The 17,123-nt window shown below is 43.3% G+C and overlaps 1 protein-coding gene across 11 annotated transcripts in view; it reads left to right on the top strand.

Moving 5' to 3' along the window:
* The window catches only part of PEX3 (peroxisomal biogenesis factor 3), a 219,380-nt gene that overhangs the window by 192,685 nt on the left and 9,572 nt on the right, over positions 1–17,123 (top strand). For all 11 annotated transcript variants that reach the window (XM_075862647.1, XM_075862645.1, XM_075862648.1 and 8 more), the window contains 2 exons: positions 1,611–1,733; positions 3,048–3,144. In XM_075862647.1, coding sequence (XP_075718762.1) covers positions 1,611–1,733; positions 3,048–3,144 — 220 coding nt within the window. The remainder of the gene's footprint in view (positions 1–1,610; positions 1,734–3,047; positions 3,145–17,123) is intronic.

Here is a 17,123-nt window from a genome sequence, read left to right as displayed (position 1 = left end):
TCTCATTACAGTAAGGCCTCCCACACACGAGCGTTTTTGGTCCGTGTTATACGGTCCATACGTCGGCCGCATTTCCCGGACTGAACACACTGCAGGGAGCCGGGCTTCTAGCATCATAGTTATCTATGACGCTAGGTGTCACTGCCTCGCTGCGGGACAACTGTCCCGTACTGTAATCATGTTTTCAGTATGGGACAGTAGTCCCGCAGCGAGGCAGTGACACCTAGCGTCATAGATAACTATGATACTATGAGCCCGGCTCCCTGCAATGTGTTCGGTCCTGGAAATGCGGCCGATGTACGGACCGTATATCACTGACCAAACGCTCGTGTGTGAGAGGCCTAAGGCAAATATTATGTAATACACTTTTGTAGCATTCTAAGGTGGGCTTTACGGGATTTGATTTTGCAAACACTTGAGTTGTGGTCCAGATTATGTGGAGATTGTGGACAATTCATAGTGTTTTGACATTTAACCCCTTCCCGCTGCAGCCACTTTTGACCTTCCTGACATTGCCTCATTTTTCAAATCTGACGTGTCCCTTTAAAGTTATTACTTTGGAATGCTTTTACCTATCCAACCGTTTCTGAGATTATTTTCTTGTGACACTTTGTACTTTATAAAAACAATGGGAACCAGGTAAGATCCACTGTGAAAAAACGACACTATCCAGACGCAATACTTCCACGCGTTTAACACGTTTTTGGAAAAAATATATCATTTATTGTCCAAAACAATAGATCATAATCAATGTACATAAAAAAGAGAATTTATTAGAATGGGGCCATGAAAATTGGAAATTATGTTTTTTTTTCTAATAAGATGCAGATTAGGCTAACAATTTTTAATTTTCACAAGGAATAAAGGAGAAAAAGCACCCCGAAATTTGTAAAACAATTTCTTCCGAGTATGACAATACCCCATATTTGTTCATAAACGGCTGTTTGGGCACACGGTAGGGCACAGAAGGGAAGGAGCGCCATTTAGCTTTTGGAGTGTAGATTTTGCTGGATTGGTTTCTGGGCGCCATGTCGCAATTGCAAAGCCCCTATGGGATCAAAACAGTGGAAACCCACCAAGAAGTGACCTCATTTTGCAACTTAAACCCCTCAAGTCATTCACCTAAGGGGGAGCATGTTAACCCCACAGGTGTTTTCTAGAAATTAGTGTGCAATGAAAAGGGCAATTTTTCCATAGATATGCCATTTCAGTGTCAAATATATGTTGTGCCACCATGAAAGGAGAGCTCTTTTATTAATATGCTGTGTTTCCCAGTTTACAAAAAATGTCGTGAAGGGATTGTTTGTTTTTTGTAATAAGATGCCTATGATTCCGTTCTAACATTAATCTGAGTTTAACATTTTGAGGTCCTTCTTTCCACTTTGGCAAGAGGATGCAAAGTATTTGTTAAGTTACTCAAGTTTTTGTGTAGGTTAATTCTATATGTTATATATGTACTGTTAACTGACAATGTTATTTCTGGATCATTTGCTCACCGCAATTATCGCCAGAAATGGTCAAAATTACTAGGATTGCACAAATTATCATAGAGTGTAAATGTAACCTGACGTTGTAATATTTAGTATATTTTATATGATCTGTGTTTTCAGTCAAGACACCAGCACAGTGTTGAATTCATGTCTGAATCGAGGTTTCGGAAGACTTCTTGACAGCATTGCAGAGTTCTTTCGACCAAGTGCTCAAAAATTTAATCAAAACAGCTTATTGAACAGGTACTGTTTTATGCTGTCCTTCAAACATTTCCTCCGTTGTATCACTGCAAAAATGCATGGTAAGGATATACAGTAAGGCACTAGATTGTAATACCTTTATACAGGACAACTTATAAAGAAGATACATATTGTCTTTATGGTATGTTGTAGCTAGCACATATATGGTATAGTAGTTCACAAACTACAATGATTGATGGAAATAAACAGGAATATGGTCAGAAGTAAAACACTAAGTTTGTTGGTATCTGTGGAACCAAATGAGAAGGACTATTGAGCCTCAAAATTAAGGATCGTTCAGGATTCAAATTGTCCTTCACCCAAATCGAGTTCCATACTATTGAGTATTAGAATTTTTTGCATAAAAATTAGCCTGAATCTTGTTAAAGAGGCTCTGTCACCAGATTCTCAAATCCCTATCTCCTATTGCATGTGATCGGCGCTGCAATGTAGATAACAGTAACGTGTTTTTGGCCAAGTTATGAGCTATTTTATATATATATGCAAATGAGCTTTGAAATGGACAATTGGGCTTTTTTTTTTTCGTTCTGTCCAACTGGGCGTGTATTGTGTTTTTAACTGGGCGTGATTACGTGTATGACGCTGACCAATCAATGACCAGTCAGCGTCTTACACTCATCTCCATTGATTTACACAGCAGTGATGTGCAGCCACATACAGAGAGATTAACGTTAATCAAGTGTCCTGATAATGAATACACATGAAATCCAGCCTGGACGTCATGTGTATTCAGAATCCTGACACTTCTGACTCTTTTCTTTGAGATTTCCAGCAAGGGAAACAAAATCTCGTTTACCTCCGTAATCTCGCGAGATTACGCGTGGCTTGCGGGAATCTCACAGAAAAGATTCAGAAGTGTCAGGATTCTGAATACACATGACGTCCAGGCTGGATTTCATGTGTATTCATTATCAGGACACTCGATTAACGTTAATCTCTGTGTATGCGGCTGCGATGTGTAAATTGATTGGTCAGCGTCATACACGTAAACACGCGCAGTTAAAAACGCAATACACGCCCAGTTGGACATAACGAAAAAAAAACGCCCAATTGTCCATTTCAAAGCTCATTTGCATATATATATATATATAAAATAGCTCATAATTTGGCCAAAAATGAACGTTTTTAAAAAAAAAAAAAACGTTACTGTTATCTACATTGCAGCGCCGATCACATGCAATAGGAGATAGGGATTTGAGAATCTGGTGACAGAGCCACTTTAAGGCATCTAATATTTCCACTGAATAATATTTGAATAAATACTCCACAAATGTTCCTTTTTATTTTTTTAAACAGCCTTTCCAGCATAAGTTTTCCACTGGCCAAAATTATCCCTATAGTTAATGGACAGATCCACTCGATATGTAGCGAAATGCCCAGCCACTTTGTCCAGGTAAGCTCTTTACTTAATACTATATGGATGGTATTTCAAAAAGTTAAACCTAAATATGCTTGACAGGAGAACTGTTTCATAAGATCTTGGATTGGTATAATAAATAGCTCTAGGAAGGCACTGTTTCTCCTTGCAGAGATCCAATTGGTATAGGGAGTCTTACAGGCCATACTCCTTGTGAAAAAGTGTGCAAATTACAGGTGTAGCAAAGTTTAACTTCACTCTCATAACTTGAAAAAGTTTAGTTTAAAGTTTCTTGCCACAGTGTATTTAACCTTTTAAGAGGCATATTAAAGATTTCTACATCTGTAGCTCTCCTCCTGATGGAAGAAAACATTCTCTCTAGTGCCACCCATAGATAGCTACCCTGTCGGTCAATATCCGACCTATGAACCCCTTGCCGAAATTTGACGTAGGGTTACGTCATAGCCGGCAAGTGGGAAGTATGGATTGGATTGACCCTCCGCTCACTCAACGCGTGTCGGCTGTATATTACTTCATTACACTTCACTGCAACAGGCAGGATCGGAGATAACTCTGCACCCACCTGTCTAACCACTTCGATACCGTGGTCAATAGCAACTGCGGCATCTAAGCTGTTAGAAAGAGGGGTCTGATCCTCTCCGACAGTCCACCCTCCTGTGATCGCGAGGTGCCAATTGTTGTCATGGCTGCATGGGAGTCTAATAAAGGACCCCTGGTCCGCCATCCTTTTATTAAGCCAGTGGCAGCGCCTAATAGAAACCGGTAAAAACCATAGTATACTGCAATACATGAGTAATACTGCAATACATAAGCGATACTGATTGCAGAAGAATTGCAATATATTGTGCAAGCAAAAAGTAAAAAAACAAAAAAAAACCTTTAACCATTTGTCACCAAAAGTAATGTAAAAATAAATAGATAAACATAATTGGTATCGCCGAGAATGTAAAAGCCCTAACAATTACGATATAACATTATTTAAACCACACAGTGAATACTGTAAAAAAAAAAAAGAAAATGCAAGAACTACTGTTTTTTTGGTCACCTCGTCTCCCACAAATAATTGGATAACAAGTGAACAAAAAGTCTTATGTAATCCAAAATGGTACAAATAAAAACTACAGCTCGCGCCACAAAAAGCAAGCCCTCATACCGCTTTATTGACAAAAAAATTAAAAACTAATAGCTCTCAGACTATGGCCACACAAAACTATTTTTTTTTCACATTGTTTTTTCTTTGTAAAAGCAGTAAAACATTTTACAAAAAACTATGAATTTGGTATCGCTGTAATCACAATGACTCGCAGCATAGAGTTAACATGTAGTTTTTTACCGCACGGTGAACACCGTAAAAAAAAAATAATAATGGTGGGATCGCTGTTTTTTTTTTTTTTTATTCCACCCCGAAAAAAAATTATTAAGTATCGTAGTGCATTATGGTTCCTGTATGGTACGAAAAATGGTGCCAGTGAAAAGCTAGAAATCGTCCGGAAAAAAAAAGCTACAGTACAGAATGGATCACTATGCGCCATTCTTCCAATCCGTCCGTGCAGAACTTCGCCTCTGCGCACCTCTTGCTATCATTCCCGTTTGTTGTTGTTCTCCCAACCTCCGGGACACGCAATGTTGAACAGTGCTGACATCTCGGCCTAGGCGCATAGAGATCTGTCGTAGTAATAAACGAAGGTCTTCCTGAGGAAAGCGAAGGTGAAAACTGTGCGGACTTTGTCCACACGTGGATATTGAAGTATATTGATTAAAGTATTGTGTCGTCGTTTTTCCTATTTGAGCGTGCCCACAGAATTCCAATAAGGAACAGTATTCCAGGCAATAGGCCGAGACCAATTCTTGCGAAAGTATTGGTCTCTTGTGACCAAGATTTAATTTTGAGAAGAATGAGAGACCTCGATGATGTATCTTACAATGGACTTAAAATAATGGTCTTTGGAGATTACTCGGTTGAAACACATATGAAGCGTTCAAGCTTTATTGATATTAAAAAAAGATTGAGGGAGGCTGGTCTTTAGTATGCAATACTGTTCCAGGCTAAAGTACGTGTACTCCATCAGGACAAATATACGTTTTTCAATGCTTCTGGTGAGGCCTCTATGTGGCTTGATTGATATCAGGATCCTGTTGTTGAGCGGAGTATGGCTCCCATCCTATGCTAAGTTAGGGACCAGAGATGAAGTTTACTTTGTCCCCTGGTCATAAGGGGATTGGAAGGGTACCATAGTAAACATTTTTTTTTTTTTTGGCTTGTGCTTTGTTTTTTTTTCTTTACAATGTATTTTTTACCTGAATATATATGTCAGATCTCCAAATATTATCATGGAACTTTAGGGGGTTAGGGAGAAAAATAAAAAGTGTAGCGGCTCTTAACTTAGTGAAACAACTAGTACAAAAAATTATTTGTTTACAAGAGACACCTTTTTCAGATGTTTCTGCACAACAGTTTAAGGGCCTGTTCATATCACCGTTCGCTTTCCGATCCGGGGTTCCGTCGGGTGAACCCCGAAACGGAAAGTGAAAGTGAAAGCACAGCTTCCGTTTCAGTCACCATTGATCTCAATGGTGACGGAATCATCGCTAATGCTTTCCGTTCGTCACCATTCCGGCAGGTTTCCGGTTTTCCGACGGAATCAATATCCGTATTTGTATATGTATATGTATATATATATATATATATATATATATATATATATAAAAGGATATTAATGTGTATATATACCGTATTTTTCAGACTAGGTTTTAGACAACAGAACATAGGAAAATTCATATTCATTTCTTTTACAAAGAAAAAACTATTTGTTAAGAAAAGAAAAGGAAAATTGCTCTGTTTCACCACATTCTGAGAGCCATAACGTTTTTTTATATTTTTTTCATCGATTGAGTGGCGTGAGGGCTTATTGTTTGTGGGACGAGCTGTAGTTTTTATTCGCACCATTATTTGGTACGTATGATTTTTTTCATCACTTTCTATTACTTGTTTTAGCACTGAGGTGACCAAAAAAACAACGATTCTGGGGTTTTAATGTATTTTATTTATGCCGTTCACCGTGCAAGTCAAATAATGGTATATTGTAATAGTTATGACTTTTACGGACGCAGCGATACCAATATTTTTTTACATTGTGCTTGGGGATAAATGGGAAAATGTTTTTTTTTTTAACTTTTAATATTTTTTTACGCTCCTGAAAATTTATAGAATTTTTTTTTTTTACACATTTTATTAGTTCCCCTAGGGGACTTGAACCAACGATTGATAGATCACTGGTACAATACACTGCAATACATGGATGAGTTACGTAAATTGCGTAACTCACTGAGCTACACTGTTTCCGTAATTCCCATAGTAGTGACTGGCAGTTACAGAAGCAGCGTAGCATGCGAGCTACGCTGTTTCCGTAACTGCTATTCAGTTCTATGGAAGTTACGGAAACCGCGCAGCTCAGCGAGTTAAACTATTTCCGTAACTCGATCATGTGCACTGTTTTTGTAGCTACCGAGTTCCGGAAACTTCTATGGGAGTTAAGGAAATAGCGTAGCTAAGCGATCGCTCGGCTGTTTCTGTAATTCCCGACCACCTAACCAGGAAGTGGCCGGGAGACAGTGGAGCTGAGTAAGATTGAAAGGGGTTTTGGGGGCCCCGTTCTAGAGAGAGGTGGGACCCACATCTATCTGACATTTATGATATTCTGTGGATATGTCATAAATGTCCTTCATTGGAACACCCTTATAAATGCCGCGGTTGCTATTCACCGAGGCATTTAACTAGTAAAATGGCTAGGAACAGTGCAATAGCTGTTCCTGGCTGTTAGAGCAGCGTGTCCTCAGTAAAACACAGCTGACACCTGCAGTGTAAGGAGCGGGCACAGCGCGTGAGCTCGCTCCGCTCCAAACATCATCCCCTCCCCGCTCCATATAGTGCCGGCACATCATGGGTCGGGAAGGGGTCAAGTAAGGAAGCGGTCAGGGGGCTGGGCGCAGCCGGGTCCCTTGACTGCCGACTATTAGGCACAGGGACATTTTAGCAAGATTTATTCTTGCTAAAAACGGCGTCTTATAGTCCGAAAAATACGGTATTATTGCGCTGCCAATTTAATGGCTTTATCTGTATTTTGGCTGGAATATATATTCCACCTCCTTTTTTACTTGATGTTCTAGTTGTTTTGAATTCATTTATATTAGATTGTCAAGTATGTCCCGTGGTGATATTTGAAGATTTTAATTGTGTATTAAGAACGGATCTAGATAGATCAGAGAGCAGAAGTATCAATAATTAGTGTGTTCATGTTGGCTATTTTCATGGATACACTAGGTTGGATAGATATATGGAGGCGGCGATATCCAGACAAAATACAATATTCATGTTACATAAAGTCCCATGGGACTTTATCCCGTATAGACTTGTTATTACGTAACAATTTGGCTCTACGTAGCAATATATATCTAGAATAGATTATGCTACTCGGGGACTTTCGGACCATAATTCGCTTAGATTTTGTTTGAAGATATGAAAATTCTGGTATTCCTTAATATTATAAATTTAAAGCTTTTTGGTTAATTTTATTTGAGGAATGTGAAGATATGAAAATTCAAATTCAAGAATACTTTGATTTCAATATTCACTCCGCTCCATCCTATATATGGTGGGATGCCTTTAAAGCATTCCTTAGAGGTATTCTTCAGAAATAGGTTAAATTGCACAATAACAATAGTAGGAAAAGAAAGGGAGAGCTTAAGAATAAAGTTTGTGCCCGGCCGTGATAACTCGTTCTAAGAAGCAGAAATCTCCGCCGGCGAGTCCCGGCTCCCGCTCCCAAGATGGCGCCGGCGAGAAGGACGGATGGACTAGAGGCCTCAGGCAGGAAGCAGCAGAGAAGCTGGAGCGCTTCGCCCGCACGCCGAGAGCAGGGGGTGCGGCTGCACTACAGGGAACATCAGCAGGTGATCAGGCTGCAGGAGGCTCCTCATATGGGTCAAGGTATTCCCCTTTGGCAGGGGACACGAGGAGTGAGGATGAGGAGGAGGTGGTGTGCGGTGCCATGCGGAGTCAGCCAGGTGCTGGAGGGCAGGACGGAGCAAGGAGGGGGAACCCTCATTGAAGGACATATTTGCTGCAGTAAAACAGAATTCCATGGTCCTCACTGCCTTATCATGCCAGATGGGTAGATTGAAAGAGGACATTTTGCTGCTTAGAAACGATCTGCAAAAAGTAGCGGAAAGCACCACTGCTGTGGAGGGAAGAGTCTCCGACATGGAGGATGCTATACCTAACATACGGCTGGATGTACAAGCACATTCTCAGGCTGTGGCTGCCTTACTAGCAAAGACAGATGATATGGAGAACTGGCTGAGGCGGAACAATGTTCGCCTAGTGGAGGTTCCGGAACGAGTGGGTACGAATCCGGATGATTTCTTTGAAAAATGGCTGATCAACACATTTGGCGGAGAGGAATTGACACCCCTGTTTGCAGTGGAGAGAGCGCACAGGGTGCCGACCAGACCCGGTCCTCCGGGGGGACTGCCGAGACCCGTTCTCATAAAGATTCTCCACTACAAGGATAGAGATAAGATCCTGAGGAAAGCGAGAGAACGACAAGATATCTCCTTCAATGGGGTGAGAGTATCCTTCTTCCTTGATTTCTCTATGGAAGTGCAACGGAAAAGATTGCAATTTCTGGATATAAAGAGACGCCTCAGGGCGTTGCAAGTGCAATACTCCATGATGTATCCTGTTCGGCTTAGGGTGGTGGTCCTGGGAACGACTTCATTTTTTGAGACACCGAGAGAAGCGGTTAGATGGTTGGACAGCCATGAAAGTCAATTGAGACCGGAGGATGCGGTGGGACGGCGCTGATCAGGAGTGGACCGGCTGGGACGACGAGGCCGGTGATACGGGAATATGGCAGGTGCTGTAGACTACTGCAAGAACTGGCACTGACGGCCCATGGCTGTGTTTGGTTTAGTGGTTGCCTCTGCAGGCCTTTCTGCAGTAACTACTGAGGACTGGGGGAGGGGGGATTGTCTATGGACATTGAGGGGAAATCTTATGTTGCAGGGATGGCTGATTATTTGCAAAGGGCAGTGGGAGTAATGGTCAGTTGAGCATGGTGAGTGGAATGCAAGATATGGTATCACAGATTGTGCGGTGGGCGGTGCTGGCCAGCCGTTGTTTGCCGTTATGGGCTATGACAGATCCTATCTATATAAACCTATATAATAGGCTTATTGGGGTGGTTTATTGGAGTGGTTACAGGGGGGGGGTAGGGACGGGATGGGGGGAGTTTGACCCAGCCGATCAGATATGCACAATTACAGCTACAGGGTACGAAGTATTGGGTTATGTTGAGGGCTGATGGGATCACTTAATTGTCTGTCCTGGAATGTTCGGGGCTTGCGCGACTCCAGGAAAAGGCAGGCGGTGTTTGAACTTCTCAAGCAACAGGAGGCACGGGTGATTGGATTACAGGAGACACATATGACTAGGGCCTCGGCTTCCATGATGCATAGGGCCTGGATACGCCATAGCTTTCATTCTTATCACACTACTTATTCCAGGGGGGTGAGTCTTCTCATACATAGAGCAGTACCATTTATTTGTCATTCTTCCTTCCAGGATGGGGAAGGGCGGTATGTTGGGGTACACTGTTCTCTCTATCATTGGAAATGTGTGTTGGTGGTGCTGTATGTTCCTCCTCCCTTTTCAAGTGGGTGTATTCGGAAAGTAGTGGAAGAAATGTCTAGATTCCCGGAAGTGCCTTAACTTTTGATGGGGGATTTTAATGCTGTAATGAATACTGGTATGGATACATTTGGTACGGTGGGGGGAGGGATAACAGCGTTTGGTCGTCTTATTGCTGAGATGGGTTGGCGGGATATATGGAGGGATAAGCATTCAAGTCGGTATCATTACTCATGTGCTTCCTCAACGTATCAGTCACTCTCCAGGATCGACTTAGTTTTGTGCTCGCCTACAGCGGTGCCATTTGTTGCCCAGATAGAGTACCTACAGAGAGCTATATCGGACCATTCTCCTTTGTTAATGAAGGTAGTGACGGAGGGGAGGACAGGGCGGGGTCAGGGGTGCTGGAAGCTCAATGCATTTTGGCTGAAGTTGATAGATAATAAAAAGATTCTAGGTCTAATACGGAATATTTTCAGTTCAATTCTGGTACAGTGCCACAGGAGATTCTATGGGATGCAATGAAGGCATGGTTGAGAGGGGTGTTCATCCAGCACATTACGGCAGTAAAAACCAGGTCTAGACAGTTGGGTACACATTGGTGGAAAGGGTGGCGGAGACAGAGCGGTTGCATATTGCGGATAATACACCGGATACTTTAAGGCATTGGGTGGAGGTGCAGAGGTTGTTAAAACAGCACCAGTTGGAGAGGGCGGACAACAAAAGGATGTTTCTGAGTTGCCAATATTATGAGGAAGGGGTAACAACAGGAAGGTTGTTAGCCAGAATGGCACAGGCCCAGAGGGAGAACAATTATATACATACCATAAGGGAGGAGGGGGGAAGGTCAGAGACTGATACAGGAAGGATACGGAAAGTCTTTCAGGGTTTTTACTCAGATTTATATGCCTCAAGAGCAGAGCAGACGACTCAACAGTTGGAGGAGTATTTAGGGGAGGTTTGTCTTCCCAGATTGGGAGGGGAGGAGAGAACGACACTGGAGGAGCCGATTTCTCTGGAGGAGCTCCAGGCAGCCATAGGGGTACTAGCAAACGAAAAGGCTCTGGGGCCGGATGGTCTTCCGGTAGAGGTTTTTAAGGAATATAGGGAGGAGCTAACACCTCAGTTACTAGGTACTCTGCTGTAAAGTTTTGATAGAGGGCGGCTCCCGGACTCAATGTATGAGGCTACTATAGTGGTTCTGCCTAAGGAGGGTAAGGATATTCAGCTGCCGGAATCATATAGACCAGTGTCCCTATTGACGGCGAATATTAAAATCATAGCGAAGGTTTTGACGCTTAGACTTTCTAGAGTAGTGACTGGGGTGTTACATGGAGACCAGGCCGGCTTTATGCCCTCCAAGTCGACGGCTGTGAATCTGAGACGGCTGTTCTTGAATTTGCAGGTGCTTCCGGATAATCCTAGGGGGAGAGCCATTCTTTCATTAGATGCTGCTAAAGCGTTCGATTGCGTGGAGTGGGGTTAGTTGTGGTCAGTCTTGGATAAAATGGGATTCGGTCCTAATTTTATAAAATGGGTGAGGCTGTTCTATGTAGCCCCAACTGCGAGAATAAGGTTGAATGGGGCTTTCTCTGATCGGTTTGAGCTGGCACGGGGAACTCGCCAGGGTTGTCCCTTGTTCCCATTGTTATTTGCGCTGGCGGTGGAACCATTGGCATGTGCGGTCCGCCAACATGCAGACATACTGGGGTTGAAATATGGGGGAGTGGAGGAGCGAATTGCACTATATGCGGACGATATGCTGTTGTTCATGGCGGATACCGAGCATACCCTGCCGTTAGTCATGGCCCTGATTAAACGCTTTGGGAAATATTCTGGATTATTCATTAATTGGTCGAAATCTGCTTTTATGTTTCTGGATCCGGGGGCCCTCCAGCCTGGGGAGGGGGAAGTTGTGATACCGGTGGTCGTAGAGTTTAAATATTTGGGGGTTCAGGTGACGGCGAAAGTGCAGGATTATATGTCCCTGAATGTGGTGCCAATGTTAACACAGCTAAAGGCCAAAGTGGAGGCTTGGAACAAGCTCCCGCTATCTGCTCTGGGTAGGTCAAAATGATCCTTATGCCTCAAGTGTTGTAAGTCATCCATAATTCCCCGGTGTGGATCCCCAAATATTGGTTTAGGAGGCTGCATAACCTTTTTAGAGACCTAGCGTGGAAGAGGGGCGTGCCCAGGATTAAACTGGAAACACTGCAATTGCCTAAGGAGGAGGGGGGCTTTGCTCTGCCCAATGCATGGGTGTATTACTTGGCTGCTCAGTGACAGCACTTTTGGGGGTGGGAGCGGGAGGAAACCTGGGGGTCCTGTGCACGTATTCTATCATATCTGGGGGGTGGGGAAAATCCGCTGGCAGGACTGGAAGCACACAGTTCTAAGAGGCTAGCGAGTAATCAACCCACCCTGCTTCTCATACATAAGGTGTGGTGGCAATGCAAGCAATTGTTGGAAATAGGGGAATGCAATAAATATACTCCGCTTTGGCGGAATCCATATCAGTGGGAATTGTACAAATTGGAAGGGATGCAGGGGTGGGAGCAGCGAGGCATTATAAGACTGAGTCAGTTGTACGAGGGGGAAACGCTCAAATCCTTTCAGCAACTAAGGGATGAGTTTCAGCTGGATTCCCACATGTTCTATCAGTATCTGCAGACACAAGCTGCTAGGGTGGACTTGACGATTCATGCAACGGGAGTATTGGAACATATTGCGAAAGCAGTTACATCAAGAGGGTTGATCTCGTTGGTCTATCGCAGGTTACTGTCGGAACATCTGGGCGACCTTATGGCACCAGTCAAAGCTAAGTGGGAAAGAGATGTAGGTCTTATTCCCGAGGACCACTGGGAGGCTGTCTTGGTGTCATCATGTACTCTGTCTCTTAATGTAACGCAAAGGAGGTCCCAATTATTTTTAATACATAGGGTATATAGGACCCCCTGGGATTCTGAAAAATATGGGATTGCGGACGGATGCCAGGTGTCCTCAGTGTCCGGAAGAAAAGGCAGATATTTTTCACATGTTTTGGTCCTCCGGGTTTCTGGGGACTTTATGGAAAGGAATGTCCGAGTTACTGGGACGAGTGTTTGAGGTACAGCTTCCGTTGGATCCCATGGTAATGTTGCTAGGATATGTTGGTGATATTGAGGGGGATCGGTTGTCCTGTTTGGCAATTGCGAAAATATTGTACCAAGTTAGGAAGGGTATAGCAAAACACTGGCCTGATGCGGAACCACCCTCGAAGCAAGAAATTATAGGTGCAATTAACTTTCAGGTTCTGATGGAATACAGGATATATTCCAAGAGGGGGTCCAGGAACAAATTTGAAAAACAATGGGCTAGGTGGATCGATCACTCTGGGTGTGCTTCCTCGGAACTCCTGGCACTCCGCTTGGTTGTTCCAGTTTAAACTGTTATGAGGCTCAAGGGGATAACACTGACATATGAGGCACTGTAGAGCTCCAGCAGGGGTGGAGGGGCTCCACCTTAGGGTTTTGTTGTACTGACGGAGCGGAGCATATGGGGAGTTGGAGGAAGGAGGGGAGTGGAAATATGGAGGAGAAGGAGATAGGGTATGGAAGCCTGTAGCGAGAAGGCCGGCTAGGGGTTGCGGGGAGGAGGGGGGAGTTGGGGGTAGGGGGTATTATGTCGGTAATGCATTCTTGGGTTTTTGAAGCACTGATGTAATAACATGTCAGATTGTATGATAACCTGTAATGCTGTGGTTATTTGTTTAATAAACTTGAACTGATTAAAAAAAAAAAGAATAAAGTTTGTGTGTGAAAATGCCTTTATTGCAAACCCCACCTTAAAAAATAGAGATTTTGAAGAGATGCAAAATGTCATGGAAAGCAATATTCGTCCGGAATCGCAACAAATAATATTTCTGTCTGGGGCATGGCCTGGACGCTGGTGAGCGCAAACTTGAAGTAGGAGAGCTTTGCCAGCGCCCGATCTCATCTGTCTTCATCCTCCCCGGCACCATTGATTCCCGCCTGAGGACACTCACAGGGGTGTTCCCAGGGTGTCTTGCTATCCTCTGAGGGGTCTATTATGTCATTTGGTGGCGATATCGGACGGGGCCTACTGTCCGAGCCAGTGCCCCGCTTATATTTGAACTGGAAGTGCGCGGACTGAACTTCCGGTCGGAAGCACGGAGGCCCAGTGAGGCCTAATAGAGCTCCCTGGAGTGCGGTCCACTTGGGGATACTATCCCTGTTGCCATCCTGATCCTGGGCTCCCTCTGACCGGCCATAGACACTCTCCTGCAGGAGCTGACAGGTACGGCCGTCATCTCGGATCCCTGCTTCAGGATCTCTGTGGTGCTACATCTACTCTCCTGGGGGAAAAGGAAAGAGAAGACACCTTGCTGGAGAGCAGCTCGTGCGGCCGCAGATGCCGTTTGGTGCATGGGAGTGGTGAGTGACTTTAGCAGCCTGCTGCTGCTGACATCGTGGGTACGCTGTGACCTCCCTGTTGTCCTTTTATCCACTGCACAGATGTAATCTGGACATATTCAGACTCATGGAGGATGCCCCCTTACCTATGTCTTTAATTATTTAATCTTCATATGGCTGTGCACTGATATGAGGTGATTCTCTGTTCTTACACCATGTTGCTGTTCGGGGTACCCTCATGATGGCCCCCTCTAAAATCACGGACAAGATATATAATTCCACCGATTCTACATCTGGGCCACGTGCTTCGTGGCCTTCTGAGGCCTCCGCCTCTCCTTCCACTTTGCTTGACTCCCCTCTTGAACCATCCTTGCTGGACGTGCTGAAGGCCATTACGGAATCTCGTACAGTACTAACTGAGGAAATCTATGCCCTACAGACAGACTTTGCTCTCCTCAGAGCTGATGTACACATGCTACGCGAAAGAGCTACTGATTCTGAGTGGCGCATTTTAACTTGGAACATGTGGTGACTCCCCTGATGTCAAGAGTTGACACTTTTGGCAAGCTAAGGTTGATGACATGGAGAACTGCTTGTAATATCCGCTTCAATGGTCTGCCTGAGGGTGTGGAAAAAGCTGGACCCTTCTGCATTCCTGGAGAATTGGCTCAAGTCAATATTTGGGGACACTGCCTTTTCACCTATGTTCTGTGTGGAAAGTGCACATCGGATCCCGACTAGAGCTCCCCCACTGGAGCACTGCCATTCACCTTCATCGCCAAGTTTTTGAATTTTAAAGACCGAGACAAATTACTGGAACTTGCGAGGAAACAGGGGCCTCTGAAAAACACCAGCCAGGATGTGAGAGTCTTTCCTGATTATTCGTTGGAGGTACAAAAACAGAGGTAGCGATTTACGGAGGCCGAAAAGTATTTGAGGGGGAAAAACATGTCTATTCTATGGTATACCCTGCAAAACTCAGATTGGTGCACAATGGATCTGCAGTATTCATCGACAATCTGGAAGAAGTCTTTGCTTGGTTGGAATGTCATGGACTCATGATTTATTTGCTCCTGTGCGATCATATCTTCTTATGCTGTGGGGGACTACAACAGTGGAAAATTGCTCTGCACTGTGGAACTAACTTTGCGCTTCTATGAAGATTTTGATTTTCCTCGCTGATGTCTCCAGTCGTAATGAGTGTTGGGAGATATACCAGGCTTTGGATATTTTATTGACATACTCCTGTCTTCTATGTCGCAGCTCCATTGAGCCTATTGGCTTTGTTTGAGAATATTTGCTGTACTCTAAGTGAAGGAGGCTGCCCCCTTTTGCTAACTATTTACGCATACCTTGTAGTATTGTTTGTGTCTTTTGCTACATGCTGCATTTGGGTAGAAAACCTGTCCGAAGTTTGGGGGGATGGGTAGGGTGGGTTTGGGTTTCTGCCTTGCATACTTATCTTCTATATATATATATGTATATATACATTGTTGAACTGATGGAGTTGGAAATTCCAAAGGGAGACATAGCCTCTATGTTCCACCCCTGTGTATTGTTACTATCTGGGTCTGTTCTGACCTAAATTTCATTCATGGAGATATTATACTATCTTAAAATTATCTCCTGGAATGTGCGGGGACTTAATGACAAATTTAAACGGTCTTTAGTCTTAATATCCTATCTATATGCAATATGCAGATCGTACTTTTGCAAGAAACTAATTTGCTTTGATCCAAATTGCGAGCTCTTGCGTGATCATGGGTCAGGCATGGTTATCATGCTTCTTATTCTAATTACTATTTGCTGGTCACCAAATCTTTGCAATGTAATGTTACATCTGTTAAAATTGATCCTAAAGGGAGGTTTATTGTGTTGTCATGTCAGCTACATTTTACATCCTTTATTATAGTAAATGTCCACAATCCTCCATCCACCGTCCAGCTGCTTTCTGATATAATGCTGCTGGTAGCAGAGTTTGGTCCTGTTCCTCTTCTGCGTATGGGAGATTTTAATCTTTTGATGTGCTCTAAATTAGATAAACTGGGGGGAGTCCTGGGCAGTGATACCCCCTTAGCTAAATGTGCCGCATCATATCATTTAACCCCTTAAGGACACAGCCTAGTTTTGGCCTTAAGGCTCAGAGCCCATTTTTCAAATCTGACATATTTCACTTTATGTGGTAATAACGTCGGAATGCTTAAATCTATCCAAGCGATTCTGAGATTGTTTTCTCGTGACACATTGGGCTTCATGTTCGTGGTAATATATTCAGTGTTTATTGGTGAAAAATTGCAAAATGTAGAGAAAATGTTGAAAAAATAGCATTTTTCAGAATTTAAATGCATCTGCTTGTAAAACAGACGGTTATACCACCCAAAATAGTTACTGGTTCACATTTCCCATATGTCTACTTTAGATTGGCATCGTTTTTTGAACATTCTTTTATTTTTCTTCGACGTTACAAGGCTTAGAACATAAACAGCAATTTCTCATATTTTTAAGAAAATCTCAAAAGCCTTTTTTTTAAGGTACCTCTTGAATTCTGAAGTGGCTTTGAGGGGCCTATGTATTAGAAAGCCTGATAAAACACCCCATTTTAAAAACTAGACCCCTCAAAGTATTCAAGACAGCATTTAGAAAGTTTTTTTTAACCCTTCAGGGATTTCACAGGAATTAAAGCAAAGTGGAGGTGAAATTTGCAAATTTCATTTTTCTTGCTGAATTTTAATTTTATTCAATTTTTTTTCTGTAACACAGAAGGTTTTACCAGAGAAACACTACGAAATATGTATTTTCCAGATTCTGCAGCTTTTAGAAATGTCCCACATGTGGCTCTACTGCGCTCGTGGAATAAAACACAAGCCCTAGAAGCAAAGAAGCACCTATTGCAT

This window comes from Rhinoderma darwinii, chromosome 4 (assembly GCF_050947455.1).
Source record: "Rhinoderma darwinii isolate aRhiDar2 chromosome 4, aRhiDar2.hap1, whole genome shotgun sequence".
NCBI classification, from domain to species: Eukaryota; Metazoa; Chordata; class Amphibia; order Anura; family Rhinodermatidae; genus Rhinoderma; species Rhinoderma darwinii.
This window is presented reverse-complemented; position numbering and strand designations above follow the sequence as displayed.